Source organism: Nelumbo nucifera, chromosome 8, assembly GCF_055504915.1.
Source record: "Nelumbo nucifera cultivar China Antique chromosome 8, China Antique-T2T, whole genome shotgun sequence".
NCBI lineage: Eukaryota > Viridiplantae > Streptophyta > Magnoliopsida > Proteales > Nelumbonaceae > Nelumbo > Nelumbo nucifera.
In genome coordinates this window covers 10188095-10207158 of record NC_142656.1, presented here as the reverse complement: position 1 = coordinate 10207158, position 19064 = coordinate 10188095, and the positions used below count along the sequence as shown (strand labels likewise).

The 19064-nt window shown below is 35.4% G+C and overlaps 1 protein-coding gene, 2 non-coding genes and 1 pseudogene across 3 annotated transcripts; all 4 read right to left on the bottom strand.

Moving 5' to 3' along the window:
• Nucleotides 1–681: 681 nt before the first annotated feature.
• LOC104592184 (protein disulfide isomerase-like 1-6) lies at nt 682–8452 on the bottom strand. The gene is made up of 13 exons (XM_088893348.1): nt 8202–8452; nt 7419–7977; nt 7193–7322; nt 4941–5106; nt 4442–4560; nt 3746–3826; nt 3572–3661; nt 3386–3457; nt 3231–3299; nt 2410–2490; nt 2174–2308; nt 1108–1161; nt 682–1028 (listed from the first exon to the last, which is right to left on the bottom strand). Exons 2-13 carry the CDS (start codon nt 7925–7927, stop codon nt 909–911), a joined length of 1626 nt encoding a protein of 541 aa, XP_088749474.1. The 5' UTR covers nt 7928–7977; nt 8202–8452; the 3' UTR covers nt 682–908.
• A 3758-nt stretch (nt 8453–12210) lies between these two features.
• On the bottom strand, nt 12211–18635 carry LOC148789611 (putative protein phosphatase 2C 52 pseudogene; annotated as a pseudogene).
• On the bottom strand, nt 15110–15202 carry LOC148789613 (small nucleolar RNA snR60/Z15/Z230/Z193/J17). The gene has a single exon (XR_016079971.1). It is a non-coding gene; the product is annotated as a small nucleolar RNA snR60/Z15/Z230/Z193/J17 (small nucleolar RNA).
• On the bottom strand, nt 15585–15682 carry LOC148789612 (small nucleolar RNA Z43). The gene has a single exon (XR_016079970.1). It is a non-coding gene; the product is annotated as a small nucleolar RNA Z43 (small nucleolar RNA).
• Nucleotides 18636–19064: the final 429 nt, after the last annotated feature.

Sequence of the window (19064 nt, the reverse complement as noted above, 5' to 3'; positions counted from 1 at the left end):
ATATAATATAATAAAAGTTAGATTAAGTTTTGATAAAAAAAAAAGTCAAATTAAGCTCGCGAGACTTGTGAGCTGAGTTTCATTGAGCTCAAATTCAGCTCAATTAGCAAATGAGTCTTTATATTGGGCTCAAGCTCAGCATAAAGCTCAATTTTGATTGAGCCAAATCAAATTTTTCACAAGTTAAGCTCTAATAACTCGTAAAAATCTAAATTCATGTCCACCCCTATCAAAGATGTTCTCTGCGTCAAGTGATCATTTGACGTGATTCAACCTGAACCTTGTGTTGAAGAACTTTACTGAAGGACTGCCTTTAGAGATTGTAGCAGAACCCTGGGCAAAATACGGTCCACCCTACCCAATTGATGGCACAGTAAAACGTCATAAAGCAAATGCAAAAAATACAGAGATTAATAAATGGTGACACAGTAAAACCTCTGCGTCATGCAATGCGGTGTGGCTCCACGCCTCCAATTGATGAATCACACTAAACGACTAAAGAATAGAAGGTTACGGTATAAGATCCTGACCAAGAATCAACTAAGATTGTACATATATGATGGCCCAGAAAGGGAAACGCATTATCTCCCACCCTAAGACATTCAAATTTGTGATGCAGCTGCAAATTTCTAAGAGGTCTCCGTCATATTGGAACAAATGCAAATCAACTGCAAAGCCATATCAATAAACTGATTCTATATACCAAATATTGCTCTTATTGAACACAATATTGCTTGCTAGTTTATACAACGCCTCCGATAAGATGGAACAATAAAATGGTGAATTAGCCATATAACATCAACATCTCAAACATTTTCCCAGGCTCCCATCAACTTAATTTATCTTTCTAAACATCTAGCTAGATTTCAAGATCTTTTGGGGGCGGTATGCTTTCAAATTGTATTCTTCTATAGTTCGTCTTTGGTCGCTTTCTCCTCCGGTGGTTTTACCTTGTCCTCGACTCCTTTTACATTTTTGTTGATGAATGCAGCCAAGTCCTTCAAGCTTGACTTGGTGGAAAGTTTGATCTGCCGAATTAATGCATTTTAGACAATTCTAGGCAAGGGTTACAAAGAAATGAAATTATAAAGTGTGTTACATAATTACCGGATTTGACTTGTTACCAGATGGGTAAAACAATAGAGTTGGGTAGTCATTTATCTGCAAAACCAACAAAAAGCAGGAAACAATCATAAGCATGTTCATTATGGGTATCACATGACCCTCAGCTTTGTGTTAAAAACAATGTCAAGAAGTCGTTTCCCCTACCAAGTTCCCACATAGCCTACAAAAAGTGACTGCTTTCCTTTACCCTTTAGAACACTTTTAACTTGATCCCATCCTAATAAATTATTAGGACCAGGAAAACATAGTAGCCATGCCCATTACTAGCTTTATCCAAGAAAAAGGTCCAAAACAAGTACAGGCTTCAGTTAGTGGATCAAAAGAAGGTTCAAAACAGGTACACAGAACTCAGTGGATCAAACTGATTTTATATAGATTCCATAAAAATAGTAACCATTTTCTAAAACCCAAGACAACTAATAGTGCACAAGAATCTTAAGACACTACTGAAAACAACCCGATAAATAGATTGGCAAATAGACAGGAATATCAAAAGATTATTCAAAATAACCAGATAAATAGGTTTGTGAAATTGAAATGGGACAATGCTTGGTCTTCTATATTAAATGTATTGATTATTTAATTTATACTATATAAGACCAGGATTTTTTTTATCAATAACAACATATTTCATTAAATAGGAATTATATAAGACCAGGATTATTCCCCCAAGTCTAGTAACATACAAAACATATGAGCACATGCCCTGTTTGTTTTTGTGTACATGTCTTCATTCCTTGCAAAAACATGTGGCTTTCCATTAACAAATCACTTCATGGTGCCAATCCTGATTCTACAATTTAGTTTCAAACTTTAAAACCTGGCACTAGAAGTTGATCATAAAAGAACATGCTGCTGTTGCAAAAAAGACTTCTTGTTCAGTTTTTTGAGACTAAAACCTTACTATGTTAACATGAAGAGTGTCTGAAGAGTAATATTATAAGAATATAAATAATATTTTCTTATTATAATCGTGCTGAAATTTCAACTTCTTCTCCCTTCTCTAATATCTTAAGCTATGTTTCTATACTTGCTCTGGAACACATACCTGTAACTTTGGATGTTCATTTGAAGAAGCATCTATTTTTGCAAAAATTAGATTATCCAATTTCTTGAAATGCTTAGCCAGCTTTTCAATCTGCTTGTTTGTAGTCTCACAGTTGAGGCACCACGGTGTATGAACCTTCCATGTGACAAAAATAATTCAAACATATTTTAAACAGTCAAATAGAAAAATCTATAGAAAGAGAAGTTGATAAAATGCTCCCAGTGTAACAAACTAACCTCTAGAAGAACATCTCGAGGACTGCTCAAAACCAAGTCATCAAACGTCCTCCCTACAATGGTCTGAACAATTGCACCCTTCTGCAATTGCACAAGCACCAAACTGTTTCATCACTCACATTAGGAAAATATTTAAAATTGACATTGTGTCAGAAGTCAGATCATTATATCTAATCTGGTCACATGGAGAGCGACCAACTCAGACAACACCTATGAGAATCTTAAGAAGAAAATCAGATAATGAAGAGGAAGAAGAGCTTAATGATGATGATAAAAGAAGGTTCTGTAGTTTATTTTATATGGTTAAAATAAGGGACTTAAACCGGACTTTGTTTTTTATTGGTTTGTTGTTTAAACAGGCACTCCAATAATATTTCATCAAACAGAAGACAAAAATAATCAAGAAGGAACTTTTCAGTTTCCACATTTTGCATGAGTAAAGCAATGGAAAAATAGGTTAGATAATTAATCAATTGAATTGATACTTCTCCACCAAAACAAAATTTAAAAGAGAAATGTGTTCCTAAAATTAGATCAGATATTAATCAATTGAATTGATATTTCTCAACCAAAACAAATTTAACAAAAAAAAAAAAAGAAAGAAATGTATTCTAGAGCATGTCCAACCCTAGGCTGATTAGCCCAACAAGCCTCACAAGTGAGTTGTAATTTCTATATGCATAAAGGCAACTGCACTCTTAGATTGGCAAATTGAGAACACATGATATCTGAGCCTAGATTCTAGGACTGTAAGACAGAATAGAGGCACTAGTACAGTGGTACAACCAAAAATAAAGAAAAGCAATAAACTAGTTACATACATTATTTGGTATAGGTTCTGATTTGAAGTAAGGTGACAGAGTACCATTTAGAAGCCCTGAGCAGAATTCCTGCAACAAACATCGCAAAACCCATTTTAAGTACCTTACTCAACATTTCTTGGATCATATATTCATAAATGGAGCAATAATTTTACCTCTAGACTTTTTGGTGTCAAATCTGACTCCAACAAGTACTTTGAATTAATTCTGTTGTCAAAAGCAGTCACCTATTCAGACAGACATAAGAAACAGCTTGTATCAGTTAGCTGCTGCTTCAATGGTAGTTATTGGCAATTAAAATTTGCATTTAAAAGAATAAAGACACTCGTATGAAGACTTACAACAGTATCGTCTGATTCTTCAAGCCCAAACAATGTCAAGAACGGTTTTGCTAGGTTATCCTCTGCAATGTCAACATATACAAACAAAATCTGCAGTCAGAAGACAACATTAGAACTTCAACAAAGGCTACCACAATGTGAGAAACAAATGAAATATTTTCCAAGGACTAGTACCTTTGATTTAAACTTTCTTGCAACATCTTGAAGAGGTAGGATAACGTTTTTCAAGTAATTAGCCTCAGCAAAGATGAATACCTAGAAAATATCCAAAGACCACATTAAAAGAATTCTCTCGTACAAATATTTCAAAATCAGTATCCATAATTTGAGATTAAGTAAAAAATGAGTTTTCCGCTGCAAGGGATAAAAGACCTGCAACATGCCTCATGAGAAGAATCATGTAAGTGGTGCCAATGGGGATAAATATATTGGATACTAGTTTTATGGTTCTCCAAAGATCCAGGGTCAGGTTTGCCTTGATTTATTTTATCGCAAAAATTTTCCTTTTCATCATTTTTGGGTTGTTAGATAACAACCAACCAGCCTGGATTACCACCAGTTGTGACAGCTCGGGTAAGTTTTCCTTTATGTTTGTGTTTGAACTGCAGTAGAAATGGAAATGCAGAGTAGAAAAAGGAATTGCAATTTGCACTACTTTACAGATTTCACAGTTTGGCTTAGGAATCCCAAAAAGTAGCAGCTTTTTAGCTGAACCTTCCTACACTATCAGAAAACACCCCTTCCCCAAAAATTAGTGTTAAACCAAAAGCAAGATTTCAGAAGAGTAATTTTCTTGGAAGAGTAATTTAACTTTTATTAAAACAATCAATCAAGTAGAATTTGTACAAATTTGAGAAGAGTAATGGCAACCTGGAATTTGATAGGGCTGGAGTATACTTTCATGGAATTATGTTCAGTCAGTATAGTAACTAATGGAAATTTGTTATATTCCAAAAACTGCAATATTTTGTCCTTTTCAAAACTGTCCTCTGCACAAAAGTCAAAACAAAACATGATTAATCAGTAGTAATCTTAAAGTATTATCAGGAATTAGAATAATATATATGCAAATCAAGCAAGTATTCTTATGCAGTTATAAAGATAAGTCTAAGAAGATATTCACACAATCTGATAATGAGATGAATAAAAGATGATAAGTCAGACAACAAGTTTAACACAATATACGATTCCAGAGGAACACTTAAGCAAATTCCTGTAAATCACCAACTTAGCTACAACATCTGGGAAACAAGACGAACAATATTACCAATTGGTTTTTTTGTTGATAATGTTATCCGATGATTTAACCTGCCTCATCTGGAAAAAGTAGGATAATAGCTGAACCCATTGCTATAAATCACCAACTTACCAAATGAAGAATATTTCTCAGGCTCACTTTTGACCAGACCAAGGAAATGATTTTTAGGCTTAATGTCTGGAAAGAGAACTTTAGCGACCTCAGTAGTGCTAGCTTCAACAAACTGGATTTCATTGTCAGCAGTTGCTGCTTTCACGAATTCTTCATAATAAGGTCCCTGGAAATATTCAACCCCTTCTAAGTGTTAGTTTACCTAACTTATCTCTCAACTGAAAATACAGGTTAGACTATAACAGCATGATGCCCCTAAAGGGATTTGAAATGGTGTTAAGGGATGAAATATGCTCAAAAATAAAAAGAGGTGTTAGAGATATTATATATGCATTATATGTATGCATGTATATTCATACTACGCAGATATAAAAAGTGATTACCTAATGTTGGTCCGAGATATCTAAGGTCTTGAGAGGGGTGGACTGGATACAGGCATAGGCTTTGTCTTTTTTTCAACAAACTAATTGCTCAGACTCAAACCCACATTCTCATTCTTGATAGCCCTAGATTTTAAAATTACACCAAGCATTGACCCCACATACTATGTAGATAGATGAGTAAAAAGAAAGTCTTCAGGACAGATGATTTAAGCCAAAAACTATGGTCCTGAACCTATAAATTACCTAGGAACAATTTAATATTTATCAGTTTAGGAAGTTTGAACACAAAGGGCAAGGTATTCTCGTTAAGTGGGGTGACAGCATATATGCATAAAACTTATCATGGTGCAGGGAGGAACTTGTAATACCATGAAGGGGTAACTTCCAGCCTCCAAAACCTTATGGTAGTTGTTCTTTTCTCTAAAGTCAGATGGCAATGCTCAGGTTGGAGAGTGGAGACAACTAAAAATATTCTTGACATCTATCCCTTCCCACTTTAAAGGATCAGGTGGATTAAAAAAAGTTAGTTCTATTTTGCAAAGAGATCACTAGTTCTATGCCTTATCCCAACTATATGGGGTGGGCTACATGAATCCTGTTTTGCTCTATTTTGCGGAGAGATTAAAAAAAACTAAGCTTTCTGAATAAATGCAAAATCTGGCACACAATACTGGTGTACTATTAATAAATATTTTGTTTTCCAGATATTGTTTTTATATATTGTTTAAGTGGATTTGATGTATGTTTGTTCGTTCAAATTCATCTCTTTGACCCTTAAGGTTTTGAAAAGCCTACTGTGATAAAAGAGACTCCACTTCTAGAAAAATATTGTGGTTTAGAAACACATTTGCGTTACATGTTCTCATGACAAAACAAGTTTTATCTATTTAAATTTTATATATAACAAGAAGTTATGAGAGGGATGGAAGAAGAGGAAGAGAAAAGGATGAGTATGGTTAAAGCAAAGAATGTGCCATAAAAAAGCAGGATACAACACCAGAAGGCCAACAAAAAGAGGGGAAATTTTAAACTTAAAAAGGGCCAAGACAACAAAAGGAAAAAGAAAAGGATTATTGTCAATAACAAGCAAAAGCCCCTAATAACTGTGGAGACCCTGCCATTAGCAATTCCTTAGATTAATGCATGTTTGGCCTGTAATGAACATCTACTATGCATTTTGATTTCCGTATTTTGTTATCAACAGTCCTAGGTAGCATAGCAAAGATAAACCTTTACATACATCTATGTTTTTTATAAGAGTACAAGATTACAATATAGTCCACTTCTTAACAGCATCTTCCCTCATAAGTAGAGAGTCAGACTCCCTGACTTTTATCAGATCCCAATCCCATGTTCACATCCATGCAATACTACATATATTTTTGTCGAATTTGGTAAAAAGATGCAAAAGAAATGTTCATTTGCTGTTCTGGTGGTAAATTGACTTGACTAGAAATTCTTCAAATCAGTTCTGATAGCTTAACAAAACGAGTCTTGTTCTATATCCCTGTTTCTAGACTTCCACAGTCTCCGAGCCCCCGTCAACTTGCTTGCACTTTAAGGACATTTTACCAGCAATAATCTAATGAAGACAGACATGGAAGGAGAAGTGAAAGTCTAGAATAAAATGGGCTAGTACTTGTCCCTCCAATGAGTAATGCACATTGTCCACAGCAAAATTAAACATAACCAAGTCAAAGAAAAAACAGAAACAAGTTATCATATCACAGTCAGAGTACTACAAGTAGTAATTCTCAGAAACAAAATCCTTTATATAAACGCAACTTTAACACGGATAATGAGTATGAAAGTCAAATTAATCTTTTATGTACAGAACCTACTTCTACAAGCAACCAAAGTTCACATTACCTCAAATCTCTCAAAAAGACCAATTACAAACATGTCATTCTTCTTAAGGAATTCCTCTGCCTCGGCCACCGAAGCTAGTCTAATGGTAGGCGACCCTGTTTTTTTCCTTGACCAGATCATTATGTCCTCCCTGGTCAAAAATCAGAGCATACAACAAATAAAATCCGGTTTCAACCTGCACCTGCAATTAGAAAATGAGTATAATTTGACAAAGAAGGGATCTTACGCCGAAAATCCACCAGTATACGCTTGAGAGGTCCCGTTGACAAAGAGAAGCAGGGTAGGAAAGCCTTTGATCCCAAGAGATGATGCCGCTTTAGGGTAGCGTTCCGCATCAAGCTTCGCCAGCAATAGAGGACTGCCCATCTCCTTAAGAGCAGTTGCCGCCTCTGCAAATCGGGGCATCAGATCCGCACTTCTAACACACCATGGAGCATAACCCAGAACCAGAACGAACTCGTTATCATTTATAACCCGTTTAGTGTTGTCAGTGTTGAGCTCAATAACAATTCTCTGGGCCTTGCTCAGAACCTCAGCCTCAGCCTCAGCCGATTTGACTTGAGGCCCTTGTTGCTCTTCTTCTTCATCCAATGCTAGTAGTTCCTCGTAAGCCTTCAGATCATCTTCATCATCCACATCGGGCTCAGAAGACATGGCAGAGACGAAGCAACAGAACAAAAGCAAAAGTGTGACGGTGAAGTATATGAATCTGGAAGGGGGTTTTGCTTTAGACATTGTAACGAGCACCCGAAATGGTAATGGGGACTCTGGGTCTGGAAGAAGATCTGTTCAACTGAGCGATATGAGTTTACTGTGCGAAAGAGTTGTGGTTTTGGATTAAAAGGATTAATGGGCTGAAAGGATACTGAACTTCTTATTCCAGACTTAAATATTGAATAAGATTTGGTTCAAAGAAAAGAAGTGGGTTCTGTTATTGTGTGAAAATGATAAAAAAAAAAAAACATGAAAATAAAAGAAAAAGAACAGAACGGAAAAGTGGTCTACTCACTACTGAGCGGATCAAGCAGAAACCGAAGCAAGAGCCGAAATACACAATGAAATGAACTCAACGGAATCAAGTTTATACTGAGAATTGTCCGTTTTGTTAAATGCAGTAGAAATCTTTCTCGGCGAGTATTCGAAAAATCTTTGGATAGAAGTATAGAAAATTAGAAATAGAACTACTGTTTTGTCGACTGTGCCTATTCCGGTTTTCCCTGAATTCCGCGGGTCAATCGGGATTGGGAAGAGTAAATGAGCAATGCTAATGCTAACCAAACGAGACTATATTGTACCCCATTACGTCACAGTGCCACAAAAACATGGAATAATGTGTCGATCTCAATTGTAGTGGTACAGGCGCCCTACTACTCAATATTCTAGATGAGTGGATCAAGATGTACGTAAGCGGTAGAAAAGAAAAAAGTTTGTACCATTACCTCTTTCTAATTGGATTTTTTTTTCTCGCGACATGCTTTCCATGTTCAAGAAAACACAAAAAAAAGAAGTTAAATAAAACAATTTGTTTAATTAGTCAACATTCCAAAACAAATTAAAATTTGAATTAAATATGATGCCTAAAAAATGGAACTAAAGTATGAAATTATAGAAGAAAAAATCTTCATTTATCTTTACATCACAGATCCTTATTTTTAGGGAAAATTTCCGATAGATACCTTGTGCTTCAGAATGAGTGTCAATTTAGTATCTGAATTTTAAAACGCAAACTTTCAAAATGCAACAATCTAGTACCTATCTTCAATTATGTATATCATGTGACCTCGTGTGAGATTTAAGACTTTTGAAAATGTCAAAATTACCCTTAAAAATAAAAACACATTGTTCATCATCTTCTTGAAACGGAACCTAATTAGCTCTCAACATTCCAGACCAAGACGTTCAGCCATTTCGTTCGTGACTTAAGGCCTTTATTTCTGAGTTTCGTTCATTTCAAACTTTCAAGCTTCAACTGCTATGCTCTCCGACTAGAGTCTTGAAGCAGACGATCAGCTCCTTCACCATCTGCAAGATGGATGTGTTGCAAGCACCTAAGATGGATGGATGTGTTGCAAACGGCCATCTTACAGATAATCGCCGACCATCTGACGCTTCGGAGTGTTGTGATAACATATGCTTGTGGTCAAGGGACTCTATGCATGGAGGAAATACACATTGAGTGGAACCAGCTTGGATGGCATCTGGCCTCTAAACCAATGACCCACACCATGAGAAACAGGCTATTACAGAGCTGAGTCAATGTCGAGAGCTTACAGGAGCTGGTATGGGGAAATCCCCTCGCCAACTCTATCGACTCTCTCTCCCTCCTTCAAGCTCCAATAGTAGTGAAAAATAGGAGAAAGAAAATGAAAGAATCAAAGGAGAAAGCTCCGACTGGATTTCTGGTGCGTTCTATTTGTCTTCGAACAGGGGTAGAAACGTTAAGTGTGAGCTACGCTAGCTGGTTATGAAAGGGAGCTCCAGCAACAACTGTTGCGACCAAATCTACTCCATGGATGATGTATACAGAAAAAAAAAACAGAGGAGGTTCGACCAGTTTTTGCTTTGGGTCATTCGCCTCCGAGCAGATATAACCTTACAGGAGATTATAGGCTCATGGGAGCAAGATGAGATGCAGGATTGAGTTTCTTCAACCGGTGAGATCTGTATGGTCGCTGCATCGATCTTTCCTGACCAAATACTGAAGCTACAAAGGATGGAGCCGATGGGATGAGAGGAGCTTGAAAACAGTGGAATATTAAGGGGGATCAATGGGGAGTAGAATGGGGTTGGGTATCGATTGGGTTTGTGCCAAAAGGGGTTAGCCGAATGAGAGTAACAAAGGAATTTCACCACTACAACTCCTCTATTTCTTGTCTGAAACGATGATGAATAGCAAAGAAAGAAAAAGGAAAACCGGGGGTTGCTTGAAGGGCACTTCTTACACACTTGTTGCTTTATCAACCAGTAATGGAACACATGGGTCATCTACCAACAAATGGTTGATAAAGAAAATCAAATGACATTTGAAGGGTATTTGTGTATTTTCCCCTGACACTTAATGGTTGATTAACAACAGGTATTAGATTGTCACATTTCGAAAGTTCGCATACTAGATTGTTGCGTTTTAAAGTTCGGGTACTAAATTGGCACTCAGTCTAAAGTACAAGGTACCTATAGGAAATTTTCCCTTATTTTTATTATAGAATTGGTGCCAATACAAGGAGGGATAAAGTAAGGCACCATAAGAGAAGGTGTTGTAATTTTTAAATTGTGAGATTTTTCCAAAAATTTTGCTATATTATTGTAGGTGAAATTATTTTCCAGAAAACCAGACAAAGAGGTAGAACCATTTTTTCCTCTCCTCTAGGTCATGGTTCATCAATTCAATTGGCCTGGTCGACCCGGCCAATCTGTGGCATTATCATATTATGTCATTGTGCATGTATATATAATTTGTATATATTGTAATATGTATAATTATATAATACATATAACAATATTAATTATATATATACAAAATCTGTAACTACATTTTGCAATAACATATATTTTTTTTCTTCTAATTTTAATCAAGGTTCAAAGATATACACCCTAAAACAGGCTTGGTGGACCTGGTCAAATCGTGGCATTATCATATTCATGGTTTTCAAAACTGGACCGAACCAGACAGTTAGACCAGAAAAATTGAGAATCAGTCAGGTGATCAGTTCCGTAATCCGCTTTACCCCAAAACCGTTGATTTGGTCAGCAAACCGCTGATCTAGGTGGTTAAACTGTTAGAACTGTCCAATAGTTTTGGCCGTTTTTTTTTTTTTTTGCCAGAACAAGCTATCCGTTCAATTCAAACGATCGGACCATTCGGCCCAGGAATCGGACCCCTAACCGATTCATTCTCCCGTTCTATTTTAAAAACCTTGATCATATTATGTCATCATGCATGTATACATAATTATTAATATTGTAATATGTATAATTATATAATATATACATAATAATTGTATACATATATAAAAAATATACTACATTTTGGTACAAGATATTTTCTTTGTTCTAATTTTAATCAAGATTCAAAGTAATGAACCCCGAAACGCCAAAATAGATGTTTTCACGTACTTTGTACCTAATGCTTATCCTTCTTTTTCAGTTTTATTTTAAAAAATAGAGTAGAAGGGTAGGTCTTAGGCCTACCTACCCCCTAAAATGAGTCAAAAGGCCAAACACAATGTATTTGCCTAGGTGACTCACCAATACAATAAGATATGTTTGATATGGGGTATATCCTGTTAAAATTTTAAATCTTGGTTTTAAATTTTTATTCAAAAAAATAAGATTTTAGGCCAAAAAAGGCATTTTTGGAAAAGAAAAGTAGAGGGGGCACCTTAGAACATGTATATCGTGTAAAATTGCCACGCCAACCGAGCAACTAAGTGCAAAGTTATAGCCTTCAGAAATTTGCATACAAAGTCAAATGAAAATGATAAAACATCGATCCATCTTATGAAACTAAGACTAATTCACCAATTTTCTGGTTGAAACTGGAACAATCAAGTGCAAAGTTATAAGCCATTTTTTATCATCTCCGATTTTTTGGTGTGACCAAATGGGTTGGTGGACTGGTTCAATTTTTTTTCGATCCAGCCGAGGGTCCAATCGAGTTCTCTGAACATTGGGTATGGATGATCATTGGCCAAGCCAAGCGACAGTTGGATTTTCATAAAGTTGTAAGAGAATTTTGAGCTGCCCAAGCTTGATAAGATACCACTAGACCCAGTTCAATCCAAGCTAAGCTGGGCATCTAATCCATATAAGTTAAGGGCAAATTTTTTAAAGTACCCCTAAGTTTTAGGAAAGTGACTTATTCACTTCTAATGTTCAAGAATTGTATTAAACTACCACTAAGTTTTTTAGCAATTGACCGTCTTTTCCTAGGAGAGATGGAAAAGACTACTTTACCATCATCTTTCTTTAAATTTTAAAAATGAAACATTTGAATAACAAAAACAGCAACTCCTTGCAAACGGATAAATACCATGTGGAGACGATATTGAAATTTTGAATTTTTTCTTTTCTTTTGCTTATACAGGAAAACTAATGCAATACTCCTTGAGTTTGATATCGGGAAGGTGGAGGCTTAGATGAAACACCGCCATTAATTAAACAATAAAATATGGCCAACCACTACCATTAAATAAAAGTTATTTTGATTAAGCGATTTCGACCATTTGATTTTACACCAATAGCTCCTTATTTGTTCAAACTTATTATTCATCTCCTGTTCCTGAATCTCAGATTATGCCACTACAAAATGCTTCAATAAGCAGTCATCAAGAGCTCGAGATGTTGCCAACACTCCAACTCTCCATGTTCTTACCCACATAACACATTCAATTCTCTTCTACTCATCAAAACAATTTGGTTTATGATCTTCAAATAGAGTTGTAGCTTTTCCTACTTTTGATACCACTGTTCGTAAATCTCCAACATTTGCAACATATAAATGGTTTCCAACAAAAACTGTTGCAGAGATTGTAGAACCATCATCCCTGCAAGTATTGCTTTCAGCTTTTAAGAAGTCCATATCAGTCTATTGATATGTTTAACTTATAGCAAACTTGGTAGAAGTATTGAATTGTGGATGCCTCATTAGATTCTCAAAAAGGTGTTCCTTCAAAAACTCAACAGCCCAAGAACCACCACGACCATCAAATATCCCAAACAGACGTTGTTTTTCCACCAACTTTTGACATTTGAACATCATAGAAGTCCTCCATGCTAGCTCTCTTCCCCCTAAAACTTGAATAGCTACAGCTCAGCTCCTTGTTTGTTTCTTCTTCAATTTTGAGTCCCAATATCAATCCTTCATATGGGTACCACGTCTCAGAAATCCGAATCACTCTTCTAGTAGTTAACACACGTATAACCAAATCTCAACCTTCTCATAAAAAAAATTAAAAAATAACTTAGCTAAGTTATTGTTAATATATATAAGCTCTAATAAAAAAAAGCTAGATATTTATAGGGGTCTGAATCAAATCAGTAAGTGAGAACAGAGATAAAAGGGTAGTTGGATAAGGAGGTTGAGGAGTATAGGTCACAGCTTGGCATTTAAATCTCTGCCATGAATATTTATAGGGGCCTGTCTAATAAGCGTTTTCATCCACCCTATCCGCTCGTTGCTACTGTATGTTTAAGTTTTTACAGAGAATATTGCAGTGAAAATTGAAAGGTTAGCTTTGTTCTGATTAAATTACATCTGCGTTCTTGCTTTTTATATTATGTTCATAATCCCTTACCTTGTAGACACAATTGAATCTACCTTCATAATCCCTTACTTGCAAATACCTCTGAACACGTGAACAAGAGGAAAAATCTTCCACCAAAAAAGATAATATTGGGTTTAAAAAAAAAAAAATCTATACATGTGAAGCTAATATTAGAAGAGGATTTAGTCAATTATCAAAAAACTTAATTTAACCAATAGGGGTAAAATTAATCAATTTCCTAAATTTAGGGTACTTTACCCATAAGTTAATGAAGTTAAACTTGTGTGAGATATAAAGTTAGACTACTAAAATTACATATTTCTATACTTGTTAAAAAATTATATTGCTTATAAAATGAGACTGTATATGATCCGAAAAAAGTATGATGCCTTAAGAACTTTTACCAATCAACATCCTCATGTGAATTTTGATGAATAACAATTGATTCATCATCACTTTTATGATATCAATGTCGGTTGTGGTGATGGGCTTAGGACAGGGTTTTCTAGAGAGCCATGGATTAAAAAAAATGGTAGGAATTGATGTCAAGGAAGATAAAAATTAAAATTGTCAAAGCCTTTGTATGGAAGACTAAGGGGATGTTGGACTCGACTTTTATTTATGAAAACAAAAACAATTATCACATCAGTAAAATTGAAATATTTTCAGTAACATGGCAATTGATTTTGTTTTCAATAAAAAAACCAACCAAATTGTAAAGCCCCCATGGTGTCGTATATTCACTCAAAGATTGGATATCAGAATGGCGAAGGAACTTCTATAGGCTTTTGTTGGGCAATTAAGACAGAAGGTTAAAAAATAGCTTAGTTAGCAGGTTTTACCGTTGTCAGAAAATTAAGCAAATGATCAAGATATCATCTAATGTGCATAGCTTTCATCTCCATTTGTTGTATCGTGACCCAGGAGTTTTGATGATAGACCAGGTCGCACCAATTTGTATATCTAGCCTCTTATAACTGGCAGACTGGGAACAAGTTTTCTGGGATATCTACGACATTTATGGCTGAATTTGCCGAATTGGCATTCATTGTTTTTAGGGACTTGTTTAACTGCAAATAGGAGAAAAGTCCCGACTCAAATAAGAACAACGATGAATCGAGGCATTTGCAGGTTTAAGTGATGCGCCCAATTCACCCTGTTCTCTTCGGTATTTTAGTATTTGAAGGTTTGAGAAGTGTTAAAAAGGGAAGCAATTAAACCTTGATAAGCTCTGAGCGATCTCAAATAGCTGGGTTTTAGTTGAGTAGAGCACTCAAATCCAAGCTCTCTTAGGTGATGTTATTGCTGAATTAACAGATTCGCTTTATGCTTCTTGCTGTTCAATAATCAATACCTCGTTATCTCTTTGATACTATCTTATCTATGTGCAATTCAATTGCGCAGCAATGGTGTTATTTTCCTAAATGTACTTTCGAGGTTAAAACTTGGGTTCTGTATACACAATTAGATGCATTCCTTTTTCAGTGAATTAATCTGTTCCCCAAGCTCTAATTTACACCTTAGAGCTAGGCTTAGGAAAAAAAAAAGGTTAGAGATAGATTAAGAAAGACTTAAAACACAAAAGCCTCGAGACATGCGGAAAAACAAAACCATCTAAAAAACACGACTCAGAAAGGGTGGAAAGAGAGAGAGAGAGAGTCATCAGATAGGAGCGAAAGACTTGCTAATAACATAATCAGGGGTTTATCATCTGAACTATGCACTATCTCATCATCACGCGACTCTCCATTGAAACGAAACAAAAGAAAACGAAAAAAAAAATAAAAGTTATGAAATAATGAGAAGAAAAGAGCCTCAGAAGGAAGGCAGTAGTAGTACTGAGTTTTGTAATCACTAAATAATTTCAGAAATACCACTTCTCATCATCGACTCTTAGAAATAATATCGATTCAATAACAATAAATGAAGAAAACTGAGGCCTCATAGAGAAGATTAGTTGTCAACACCGATTATTTCAGACATATGCTTGTCTTTGATGGATTTTAATCATCGGCCAATTTTAACGAAAACTGTGATAAAAAAAAAACGAATAAGCAAGAAAATAAAAATCAATAACAAAGAAGGAACAAATTTAAAACCTCAAAAGAAATTGAATCTTTTGTCGGGAGGGACTCGGAATATGGGTGGTGATATATCAGGTTGGTCGGCAAGGCGGATCAGCCCTTACGACGAACGAGACCTTTCACTGATAACATCGTCATCGCCCCGTTTCTCCTGTGAAAACCTAAATACAACCTTCAAATCAACAATGCATGACTCAAAAACATAAACTGCATCTAAAGAAAAACCAGATCGGAAGTAGGAAACCAGAATCTCGAAAGAGGCGAGCTGAAACTCTGTATGCAATTTGATCAGAACCTCCGTCAGCTGGTATTTATAAAGGTGCTCTAGGGTTAGGGTTAGGGTTTCATAAATCGGGCATCCACGTTCAGCACGCCCACCCAAATAATACGCGCGGCGCGTACTATTGTGTATGTGTATCCGATTTGGACTCTAGACTAATGACAAATCAACGATTAATAAGTGATGACAATTTCTACCCTATCCGGTTTTAGCCTAAATTCAACTCTTCTCCACTTCATATTATATATTATTGGGAAGCATATAAAATTTATATATTAGGTGTTAAACTTAATAATATTTTAAATTTTATGAGAAAAAAAATTGATAGTTTGTGTTTTTTATATGTAGAATTACAAATTTTGATGTCTATTTGTGTTATTTTACTTATTTATTGTTTATATATGACAAGAATTTTTAGGAAATTAGATGCTATTTTTAATGTCAACTCGCCCCTACCCTTAAATGTGAGGAGGGTAGGGTCGAGAAGGGTTTTACACTTTCATGTGGAAAGAGAGTTTGAATTCTCAAAATGAATAGGGTCTAGAATTTACAAAACCATCATTGTTGCCATCCCTATCATAAGAAAGAGTCACATAAAGGTGATTTTCTACTTTTGACCCATTTATATCATGTTCATAAATGCATTGCATAAAATTGTAGTATAGCCTTAGATAGCCCATCAGGATAAATTATATAAAGTATAAACCATTTGAGAGTTTACACCAAACTTGGCTATTAAGCCCAATAGCCTAAGCCCCAGGCTGAGTTGGAATTCACTTTGGCTGTTTTGAAAAACAGCCTGAGCTGTTTTGGGAGCCTTTGCGCATGATACCTTAGCTAATTCATGTCCTCATTTATCTTTTCAACTAAAAAAATATTGAATTTAAATACATTTTTTGCCCACACTCATTATGAGATATCATCCACATCAGCCTACCAAAACAGCCCAAGCTATTTTTTATGGCCAAAGTTTTTCTGGCCCAATTGTGTTGGGTTAAGTTAAAACTAAAATGAAAATTATTAATTCATGTTTGACCTTGTTTGTACCTTCAGGGTTGATAAATTCATAGAGTGGACATGAGGTTTGTATCTTTAGGGTTGCGGCTAAAGTGACCCTCAATCCAACCCATCCTACTTAAGTTTCAACCCTAGCTAGAGTGGAGGTAGCCCTTCTTGAGTCAAGATTTAACCATACATACCATATGTATATGGATGGAAAAGGTTGATGTGATCTTGGTGTTAAAAAATGAAGCATGGATCTCTTAAAAGCAAAAAAATATGAGAATTCTTGAAGACTCCGTTCGCTTTTCAGTAAGTTACTTACCCGGGTAAATGCAATTATCTGAGTAAGTTTTTTCCGAGAAACACTTACTCGAGTAAGTACATTTACCCATGTTCTTTCATTTCTCGGGTAAATAAGGCAATGACCATTTTAGTCATAAAAATCCATTATTACAAGCGGCATTTTTGCCTCATTCAAGTGTTAACAACTTTTCTCCTAAGTGGGAAAGTTATTTACCCACCTAGGAGATGGGTGGGTTCAGTTAATTGAACCAAACCAAATTGATTGGCTTCAGTTATCGGTTTCCAAAAACCAATACCACTGGTATTTGAAAAATGGCCCACGGTTCGGTTAATTGAACCGTGAGCACCCTAGCTCAAATGGTGCTACACTTATACTTAGGGGTGTAAACAGGTCGAATTTGAATCAGATCAAGCAATATCCAAATTTGAATTGATTAGAAAATTCGATATCCAAATTCGATTTGATATTAGACGAATTTTAAAAATTAATATTCGAATTCAAATCTGATTAAATATTCGAATATTCGATTCAATTCGAATTTGATTCATTAATTATTTTAGGTTATTAATAAATATTTTATTTATAAAAAATATATAAATATATAAATTATTCATATAATTTAATTATTATATATAAATTATTCATATAATTTATTTATTATATATAGATTAACTAAGACATTTAAATATTTTATATATTATATATAAGAATTAAATAATCGATCGAATTCGGATATTTATCGAATCGAATCAGATCATATCCGAATTCGATCGATTAGATATTCGAATTATCTAAATATGATTTGATTATATCGAATCTCAAATTCGAAATCAGATTTTCAAATACTATTGACACCCCTACTTATACTTGAGTTTTGGTAGCATTCAGCACCCCTTACCCAATGAGTTGACATTGGCGCCCCAATGCACATTCTAATAAAAAGGGAGATGAGATATTTCCAATGCACGGTGAGATACACTCGTGGGGCGCAAATATGAACTCTTACCTTATAACACTCATTCTAATGGACACTCATTCTGAGCAATCATCTTAAGGTTTCAAATGGATCCAATTGAATTCGGTTAGGACTTAGGAGTAAGATCCAATCCAATTTGACAAAACCTTAAGGAGATACGAATTTAATATGAACTTTCCAGATGATCTTACAAATTACGATTTGAATTTGATTTCTTCTATCTTAATGGCTGATTTGAAACTTGACAATTTTGATTGGTTTAGGGCGTTAGGCTTAGGCTTATAAGCCAATTTACAATTTTTCGATTTGATTTGTTTGAATCAAGGAGGATAGCCGAATCTGGTTCTTAAATCTTAATGAATCAAATCCAGATTCCAATTAATCAGATCAGATCCAACTTATTCGAAGCCCTATCTCATCTCTTGACTTCAGCCCTGTGGCCAGCTCCAAAGAATTGCTTGAAACTTGAACGGCCAAAGAGACAGATACATCCTCATTCTTCAAGCACCGGATTGCTTTGAGGCTGTTTGGCATCGTTGCCGTTTCCTGGAGCAACGGTGCCACATCAATACCACATTAGAAAAAACAATACTCTAAGAAATGAGTATTTGTTTGAAACCGTTTTTTCATAAAAAATGATACTCCAAGTCATGTCTCGAAAATTGGGAAACCATGGCTTAGAGTAACACTAAATTTGACATTTCCTGGAGCTACAGCTCGTTGCTGCCAATAGGACAGTAATGTGGCATTGGATAATGAGTACCAGTGCTGAAACGTTTCTTAGAACAATGGTACCACAGAGAAAAAGTTGTTGCTCCAAGAAACTTCCTACCTGACAACAACGATTCCAAATAGACGGTGCTCCAAGTCATACATCAGAAAATGGTGCTGCAACTGCAGCATCAATACCAAACATATACTTCATCTAAAGAGGGGTAAATGCTTCAATTCATTGACACCTAC